We start from the raw sequence: 9,725 nt of genomic DNA on the forward strand, positions 1-9,725 counted from the left end.
AAAAAAACGACAGCAACTTGTCTGTTCCCGTTCCCCCAATTCCCCAGCACTGTTCCCATCCCCCCAATTCCCCAATAAAAAAATCTAAAAAAAAAAAAAAAAATTTCTCCCTCAGAACTGCTTTCACTGCATCCCATAAGGTTTGGTTTGCGGGTTTCATTCTCAACCATCTGTAAGTATTTTCTAATTTCTCTTTGATTTCTTCTTTGATCCACTGGTTGTCTGAAAGTGTGTTAATTTCCACAATTTGGTGAATTTCCAGTTTTCCTTTTGTTATTGATGTCTAGCTTCCTCCACTGAGTTCGGAAAAGACACTTTGTATGACACATGCGCATCTTTAACATCTCCTGAGACAGTGTGTCTGCCCTTCTCTCACCAGACGCCCGGCCACCTGAATAATCCAGGACGGTCTTTCAGCTCGAGACTCTTAGCACAGCTCCAAAGGCCTGGTTTCAAAGGAAGTCACTTGGGGTTAGGAAGTGGACGCATCCTTTGATGGGGTCATCATTCAATCGACAATAGTCTGCCTTCTGACCCCCCAAATCTAGATCCGCCCCACATGCAAAATACATTCACTCCATCCCAACATCCCCAAGAATTCAACTGATTCCAGCCTCAACTCCAAATTCCAAAATCTCCTCTAGATACCATCAGCTCAAAAACCTCAGGCCTTATCTTTTAAACCATATTAAACAGGTATGGGTGACTGGTATCATCCACCCTGGGGCAAAATTCCTCTCCAGCTGTGGACCCCTGAAACTAGAAAATGCGTTATCTGCTCCCAAAATACAAGGGTGGGGTAGGCAGGGATGGACATTCCTATTTCAAAGGGAGCTAGATTAGAAGGCATAACAGGGTCAGCAGGTCTCAAGTAAATGTGAAACCCAGCAGGGGAAATTCCATGAGGTTTCAAGAGAATCCATCACTGTGGGTTGAGGGTCTGCGCTCTGGGCCTGTGATGGCCTCATCCCATGGCCCCAAGGCTCTGTCCCTTGGAGTCATTCTTCCTTTTTCTTGAAGGGTAGCTCGTGTTTGCAACCAAGTAGCTCTGTCAGCCTACTCCCTGCATTTAGAATTTTGGAAGTATGACAGCCCGTCTTCATTTTCCTGTCTCTGGTGGTGCTTTTCCCGATACAGCACTCCCCGGAGCTCTGTGGGTCTCCCATGTGTGACCCAGACCATTAGACATGAGGACGCTTCACAGGTCCTTCCTGGGTAACTGCTCTCCATTCCTCAATGGCTGGGCCACCAGGAGTCACGCCACTAATCTCTTCCGCTGCAGGCCGTCCAGCCACACCCGTGGCCTTCTCTGCAGAGCATGCTTGCCTGACAGGGACACTCCTGATAGGACCCCCTTTCTGCAATCTGGTTAGGCTGTGCGTTTCCACCATCAGCAAGCGCTCGTCCCGACTCCCTGGCAGTTCCTTCCTTATTTCCTCTCTCTCCGCTCCTGTTTTACTGTAAGAATAAACTAGACCACACCACCCACTCTTTGCTGGGCCATCTCCTCAGCTAAATACCCACATTCATCACTTCCAAGTTCTGCTTTCCACACAGCTGCAGAACACAATTCGGCCATGTTTCTGCCACTCGGTAACTAGTGAGGGTCGCTCTTGTGTTTCCAGCGCTATGCCCCTCTTTTCCTTCTGAGCGCTCATCAGAAGCGTCTCTAATCTTCCCATCTCCAACGACATTCTGTTTGTGGTGTCATGTACCCTCTAAGGTGACAGAAGCTTGCCCTGCCGAGCTGCTCACGTCCTCTGGGCTATGGCCAGAATCACCTTCACCACCAGATTCCTACCAACAGTCTCTTCAAGGTGATCTAGGCTTTTTTATTGTTTCTCGAAATTCTTCCATCCTTTACCTGTTATCCAGTTCCAAATCCACTTTCATATTTTTAGGTATTTGTTACTGTAGCACTCCACTTTCTGGTACGAAAACCTATTTTGGTTTCCTATGGCAGCTGACAAAGTACCACAAACTTGGTGGCTAAAAACAACAGAAATGTACCTCCTCACAGACGTGAAGGCTGTGAGTCCATGATCAAGGTGCTGACAGGCAGGGCTCCCTCCAGAAGGCCTGGGAGGCTCCTTCCTGCCTCTTCCAGCCTCTGGGGGCTCCAGGCGTCCCTATAGTCTGTCTGTCCTCACAACACCTTCTGTGTTTATCAAATTTCCGTCTGCCTCACTATTGTAAAAATACTTGTGATTGGATTGGGGTCCACCAGACAATCCAGGATTATTTCATGTCAAGATCCTTAACTTAATTACATCCAAAAAGATCCTTTTTCTACAAATGGTCACATTTACTGGTTTTGAATGTGGACATATCGTTTTGGGGGCCACTGTTAAACCCACTGCCCGCTTCAAAACCTACATCAAATCCGTCCATGTCTCTCCACCCTCACTGCGCCATCCTGGTCCATCTCTTCTGAGACTCCTGCCATAGATACCCCCAACTGGCCCCTCTGGCTTCCATTTCTGCACCCCAACAACCCATTTTTCTCACAGCCTGAGGACTACTTAACAATATACCTCAGTGCCCCGTGCTCAAGGCCCCCGGGGTCTCCCCCTTGCACTCGCTCATGCACAGCTGGCTCCTGCTGGCAATTTACATCTCAGGCCTCAGGAGGGCTCCCCAGCGACTCCTGCGCTAATGTGCTCCCCCAACCCCACTGTGCACCACTGGGTCACCAGGTTTCACTTTCTTTGCAGCATTTACCACAACTTCCAAGGATCTTGTCTATCTACCTACCTACCCATTCATCCAACCTGCCCTCCCACCTGTTTGTGAAAATGAAGAAAAGAATTCCTCTCCACGAGGTAAAGCTCTGACACACTTAAAACAATCTCATCAGGCTCGCATCAGCACGCTCTCCAATCAGTACTGGGTCCCCCCTCCCCCTGTCATGGTCTCTGGGCCTTCACTATCCTCACTGCTATTCAATTTCCTGTTGTACTATCTGGGGGCAGTCAAGACAGACAGGTTTTTTTTTTTTTCTGATTTAAAACCTCCGAAGTTTAAAAAAAAAAACAAAAAAAAACAAAGAACCTAGAAGTATCACTTTTACAAACAAGAAACGACTGGTGACAGCTTCCGTTTACAGCGCGCCTGTTACCTCGTTGAAGGACGACAGGTTGAGCTTTTTGGCGATGAACTTCTTCAGGTGCAGCACGGTGGCCTGGGCCGAGCAGCGGATCCACTTGCGTTTCAGGCCCCGGAGCTTGCTGCTGTTGCACTCCAGACAGATGCTCACCTTCAAGAGAGAGCACACGTGTGGGCCGGCCAAGCCAAGGGTACCCAGGCTGCACCGGAGGCCTCCCTGGGCAGCCACGGGCTCATTCAATCCAAGAATGTTGGCTTTTTTGAAATGAGAAATCTGTCGTAACCTCAACACTGTAAAACAAGAATCTTTCAAAATTGTTTTACACACATTACCTTAAAACCTGTCTATTGTCTGCCATTTTGTGAGCTATAACCTAACACTGTCCGTTCTTTCATTAACACAGCACTGCAGAGGCGATCCAAGAGTTACTTATTCACCGTAGACATTGTGCTGCCTCTGCGTTAAACCGACAGAGTCCGGAGCCCGGCCTGGCCAGCTCTGGAGGCAGGACACACGCGCTCGTCCCCAGCTGAGCACCTACGCGGCGAGGCACGCGCCACCCATCCTCCACAGCATCGTAAGGCTCGGACAGAGCCTAGCACTCTGCCTGGCCTTGACAAAAGACAGCCCTCGCCAGACAAGAGCAGACTCTGGGCAGAGGAAGAACCGTGAGCAAAGGCACAAAGTTTGAAACATCAGGTTACCACCTGGATGACAACAGCTCTGTGGGATTAGAGTACGCTGTACATTACAAGGGGCCACAGACAAACTAAGGAAAAGTGACTCTAAGGTCCTGGGCACCTGGTGGATGCAAAGGGAGCCTTCTGCAGAGGGAAACCCCAGGCCATGCAGGGCCGCTGAGGGAGCCCCCCAACATCGCTCACCAGCTCACCCTTCTCCAGCAGCACCTGCAAAAGATGGCACAATCACACCCCCAAATTCAGGTGAACAATTAACAAAGGACTTAACCAAAAAAGGGAACTTAAAACACTGGAAAACGAACAGGAAGATACAAAAAATAACTAAATACAACGTCTGGAAACAAAAAAGATTCACTTAAACTAAAAGCTCAATGAGTGGCTGAACCAGAGACTACTCTCAGCTAAAGACAGTTCAATTTCCTGAAAGACTGACTTGAGTAAATTACCCAAAACAAGTTTGGCGACAAAGATATCTATTAAGATGACAACATAAAGGAAAGGCAGAGACATGACCAGACCAAAGGGCCTAACAGGCACGGAGGAGGAGTTCCAGAGGGAAGGGAGAATAAGGGAAAAACAAAATTAAGAAATAACACCCCAGGACCTCCCCCAAAAGGATGAAAGACATCAATCCTCAAATTCAGGAAGTGAAAAAATCCAAAAGAAAAGGAAACCTGCACCCAGGCTGACACGGGACACACGAGCGAGGCCACTGTGGCAGGTGGCTCCCCGAGTCTGGGGCCGGGGCGCTGACAGGAAGTGATGAGAAGACGCAGCCGGGGAAGAACTCGCGGCCGTCCAGGACGGGGAGCCGGGAGGCGCGAGAGCTGAGCCGGCGAAGCCCTGAGCAGCCCGGGGTTTGGAAGACGAGGGGCAACTGACTCGTAAAGGCAGAGCGGGCTTGGCTTCATGTTGTTTAGGGGAAAGAAAGGCTTATTTTAACTTCAGACTTTTTAAAACTGTAAATATTCATTTTAGAACTCCGTGACAACTAACATAATAAAAACAGGACATATACCTTGCCAACCACAGGCAAAAAAGAGATTAGAAGAGAAGACAAAGGGAAGAGCATAAAAAAAATAAATGGAAAGACCTAAAGCAAAAAACCCTCAAATTTACCAGTAATCATGCTAAATGTAAAATATCTTGTCAGTTAATTTTCTGATTTGATGTTTTTAGAGAACCCCAACTCTGTGTTGTAAAAAGTGTCACATTTAAGCAAGATTTTTAACAAACTGAAATACCAGGCAAATGTTAACGAAAAGAAAGCGGACATAGCTATACTAGTATTAGATAAAGTAGACTTCAAGAAAGAAAGCTGAATAAGAAAAAGTCCCTAAGGATGGAACAAACTTAAATGGACAGAATGTCGGAGGCCCAGACCCAGTGCGGTGGTGACTCTGGCCTATTTCTGGGTAAGTGGCAGCTGCACACCGTCCCAGGCCCAACGTGAAGGCACCACGCACATCAGCCGCTGTGACCCACTGCGACGAAGCTGGAATCCACGAGGAGAAACTGCAAGCACGCCGGGTGCCGGGTGCCGAGTGCAGGGCCTAAGCGGCAGCACGGGCTGCACAGGCCCTCGTGCCATCAAGAGGCGCTGGCCCAGGAAATAAGGCCCCGAGCCCCCCAATGGGGTGGGAGGCCCTTGTGTCCCAGTATGGAAACTGCATGCTGTGCTATTGCAGGAAACAAAGTGGGGGGTGACACCCATGTTTACTGCACATGCTTTCTATGTAAGAAAAGGGAAGAAATGAGAAAATACGCTTATGTTCAGCTTTGCATAAAAAACGCAGGAAATAGTCACGAAGTGGTGACCTATCTGGGGGAACAGCGGGGACAGTGCCAGGTATGACAGTGACAGTGTTAAATTCAAGCTTCTTATATAATATCAGTCTGGACTGCATGAATGTCTTAGGGAGTTAAATACACTAACACCAAAGCACGTTTGTAATTTTCTAACAGCCTCACCGAGGTCTGATTCGCATGGATCTGTTTTGAGTGCACAATCCAGTAATTTTTAGTGAACTTAGGCTTGTGCGGCCGCCACCACCATCCAGCTCCAGCGCAATTCCGTCAGCTCACACCCCTGGACCCACCGGGGAGCAGTCCCGCCTCCCTCCCCAGCCCCAGGCAACCGCTGTGGGCCACGTCTCTTTAGACAGACCTTCTCTGGACATTTTATATAAATGGGACCACACAGGGTGGTCTGTCGCGCCTGACATCTTTCACTTAGTGAAATGTTTTGAGTTTCATCCACGCGAACGGCAGCGAGTACCAGCCATCATTCCTTTCACGGCTGACCCGTCCTCCTCTGCGTACGAGGACCCCACTGTCTACCCACCATCAGCTGATGGGTGCGAAGGGTGTTGCTAGGAACGCTCCCATTCGAGTCTCTGTGTGGCTGTTTCCACCCACACCTAGGAGAATCGCTGGGTCGGACGGTTAATGCACGTCTCACTCTAAGAGGCTGCAGTGCCCAGCGGCTGCCCCAGCTCACGTCCCTCCACGTCCTGCCAGCACCTGTCAGTGGCCGTGTTTTTGATAAGAGACGTTCTACTGGGTAGAAAGGTGTTTCGATATGGTTTTAATTTATATTTGCCTGGTGACTAATGATGTTGAACATCTTTTCACATGATTATTAACCCTGTGTAGGTCTCCTTTGGTGATGTGGCTGCTGAAATATTTTGCTCATTTCTTAACTGGATTAGCTCCTTATTGAGCTATAAGAATCATATATTCTAACACAAGTCGTTTATCAGAAATATCTCCTAGTCTGTGACCTATCTTTTTTTTTTTTTTCTAAAGGGTTAATTTTTACTAGTCCTCTTTTTTTTTTTTTAACTTTATTGGGGAACAATGTGTTTTCTCCGGGACCCATCAGCTCCAAGTCTAGTCGCCGCTTTCCATCTATTGGGTCATCAGGAAAGCATTTTTGCATTGAAAAACATAGAAAAATACGTCATGACTTTCCCCACGACCGAACAGTTGCGGGGTGCAGAGCCCACCATCCAACATGGGAGTCAAACCGGCAACCTTGTTGTTAAGAGCACGCACTCTCACCAACTGAGCCACCTGGCCACCCCTGTGACCTATCTTTTAATTTTCTTAACAGTATCTTTATAGAGCAGCAGTTTTTAATTTGAATAAGTCAATTCATCGCTTTTCTTTCATGGGTTATACTCTTGGTGTTGAATCTGAGAATTCTAGACCTAAACCCAAGGTCCTGAAGATTTTTCTCTCGTGTTTCCTTAATAAAGTTTTCAGGTTTTGGCTCTCGTACTTTGAGTTAACCTTTGTGTGTGGTGTGAGGTAGGGGCATACGTCACTCTTTTTGCATGTGGGCCTCCACCTGCCCCAGCATCCTTTGTAAGAACACGAACTACCCTCTCCCTGCACAGGGCCTTGTCACCTTTGTGAAAACCAAATGACCATACATATGAGGGTTTATTTCTAAACTCTAGAATTTGTTCCATTGATTTCAAGTCTACCTTAATGCTTGTTAACACAGTGTCTTGATTACTGTAGCTTTTGAATAAGATTTGATGTTTAGAATTTTCAATACATAATTTAAAAAATAACCCATGGGTCAAAAAAGAAATAGTAATGAAAATTTAACGGTATTTAGAACCAAGTAGTATAGTTGGAAACTATGAATAGTCAACTGAAGAAGTCAGAAAAGGAACAAAAGGTCCTTTTCTTCTCCTCTGACCTGAAATGCTGCCGACCGCCACCTACACCCGCAGACATGCCGCTTCTGTGCAAGGCTCCGGGTGTTTCCCAGCACACAAGTACACACACCGGAAAACTCAGGTTCTGTGATTCTAGTCTTGGACCCAAACCACACTATTCTATCTTTCAGAAACACCTGGGTATGTAGTCACAGGTGTGCATTTTGTGCGTTGCACACACAGGTGTAGAGCAGAGTGCAGGATGCACGCATATAAAGCACGTGTGTCTGCGCACGTCACACACGCCCCTCACGTGGCCAGCACCTGTCGTCTTTGTGGCGAGCGCTGAGCTTTTCCTCTCCTAGATGAGCTTCAGAAGCAGCTGCCTAAATCCATGATAAGTCACTGAACGGCAACCACTGCGATTGGTCTGGGGAGCACGGACATCTTAACCTCAGGCTTTGCATCCAATTCCTGACTTTCCTCTTACATTCTTCCCGAAGGTCTTAGCGTCTCACTTAGGCCACACATGTTCTTGTCTGGCCACTTTGAAAATGTTATTAGTTATGTGAGTGAGGCACCCACCTACGTACACGATTACTATCGCCCGAATGAGCAACCTACACTTGAACAGTTTTCCAGCTGCAGGTCTCAGGTTACACGTCAGGCAACAGTCTGATCAGAGACGGGGTGCGTCCCACACGCATCTCATGTCTGTTTCCCTCCCGCATGGGGGCTCGATCTTCAAAGTCATGCTAACAGCTAAGGAAGGTCATTTCCTTGTTTCTGACACTAATTCCTTCTAACATAGGATGGGCCTCATGGCTTCCCAGTTCAGAAGCCACGTTCACGAGGTCAGTGGACACGGGTACAGGATTTTATCAGATCCTATTACAGCAAGGACCTCTGTAAAAAGTGACCATTTACTTTTCTTTTTAAATCTGATAATGCAGTACATGACATGAATAGATTCCTCAATGTTACATTTAAATTTTTCTCTTACTACATTGAATTCATCTGACACAACATTTGCGTGTGCACCGAAAATGCCTAGCACCAAATTTCTCAGTGACAAGCTGGGGACTGGGCTGAAGAGACCCAAAGTGTATGGAGTGTGAGCTTTAACGTTTTCATATTTATAATGTTCTGCAGGGAGCACATATTACTAAAGAAAGAAGGAACTGGCAGGAAAACCTAAGGAAGTATACTAACATTTTAACACCTCCACTTTCTTTCCCTCTGGGACTTTTTCTTTTCTAAATGAGAACACACCGAGGGGAGAAGCCCCCAGGGCACTTCCGTCCAGCACAGTTTTAGGGGACGCCCTGCAGTCACCAACCTGCTCGTCACTCCTATGGTAGTCACTGTCTTCCTCCTGCTTGTCCTCTGACGCGTCTTTGTTCGAACTGTCATCTGCTTTGGTTTCACCTTGTGGTAAAAACAGAGCACACGGTGTTACGGAATCCAAAATGTTAAACCGTTACTGTTTAACTCTACAGTACACTTGAAATGCTGCAAAAATATCTTTGTAATAAGTGTCTGCACCACGAACCACACATGAGGTCAGAGGGGGTGGCTGGCAGCTCTGGGCACGCTGGGCACCCCCGGAAGGCGGGGTCACTGTGTGTGATCTGAGGTGCGAGCGAGGGCCGCCCGGCAGCTGCAGCCACCCCAACACCACTCAGCGCCTTACCCCCACCCACACCATCGAGTAACTCAGGGCCCCCTGCCCTTCACTGTCCCTGCGCCACTTTTAAAATTAAGACTCCAGCTCAGATAAGTGGGGACAGGACGCTCGGCGCATCCCAGGGGCTCCGTGACGCCCGCAGGGCCCCTCTTTCTCCAGATTGTTAGAAGTACACAGGGCCGTCTAAACTTTATGAGGAATTCTATGGTTCACCAGAAAAATATCATGGCATCAAAGATTTGAATCATTTGTTATGATATGTACAGATTTTAATACCATGAATTTTACATCAGACAAAATGTTCCTTTGCCATTCTACAATAAAACACACAAAACTGAAGCCAACCTTCCATGCTTCCTGTTCCTCTGCACTCCACCTCCAGGAACTCTGGGGGACCCCCATGCCTGCCCTCACTCCACCCACCACATGACCCTTCTGTCTACAACCCGTTCCCATCAGCACCCGAATGATGGGAGAAAACTTCGAATCCTAAGCACCCTCCCATTCGCTCACTATGAAGTGTTACCCCTCACCCTCCAAGTTGCCTGAGCGGGGGTGGG

General features: G+C 47.8%; 1 protein-coding gene across 9 annotated transcripts in view; it reads right to left on the reverse strand.

The window, feature by feature from the left end:
* The window catches only part of PCGF3 (polycomb group ring finger 3), a 48,381-nt gene that overhangs the window by 15,659 nt on the left and 22,997 nt on the right, over positions 1-9,725 (reverse strand). For all 9 annotated transcript variants that reach the window (XR_002125692.1, XM_019658056.1, XM_019658054.1 and 6 more), the window contains 2 exons: positions 8,818-8,906; positions 3,119-3,256 (listed from right to left, as the gene is read on the reverse strand). Coding sequence is in view for 8 of the 9 variants with exons in the window: in XM_019658056.1 (XP_019513601.1) it covers positions 3,119-3,256; positions 8,818-8,906 (227 nt within the window). In the remaining variant the exon portion in view is untranslated. The remainder of the gene's footprint in view (positions 1-3,118; positions 3,257-8,817; positions 8,907-9,725) is intronic.

This window comes from Hipposideros armiger, unplaced genomic scaffold (assembly GCF_001890085.2).
Source record: "Hipposideros armiger isolate ML-2016 unplaced genomic scaffold, ASM189008v1 scaffold_282, whole genome shotgun sequence".
Lineage (NCBI taxonomy): Eukaryota > Metazoa > Chordata > Mammalia > Chiroptera > Hipposideridae > Hipposideros > Hipposideros armiger.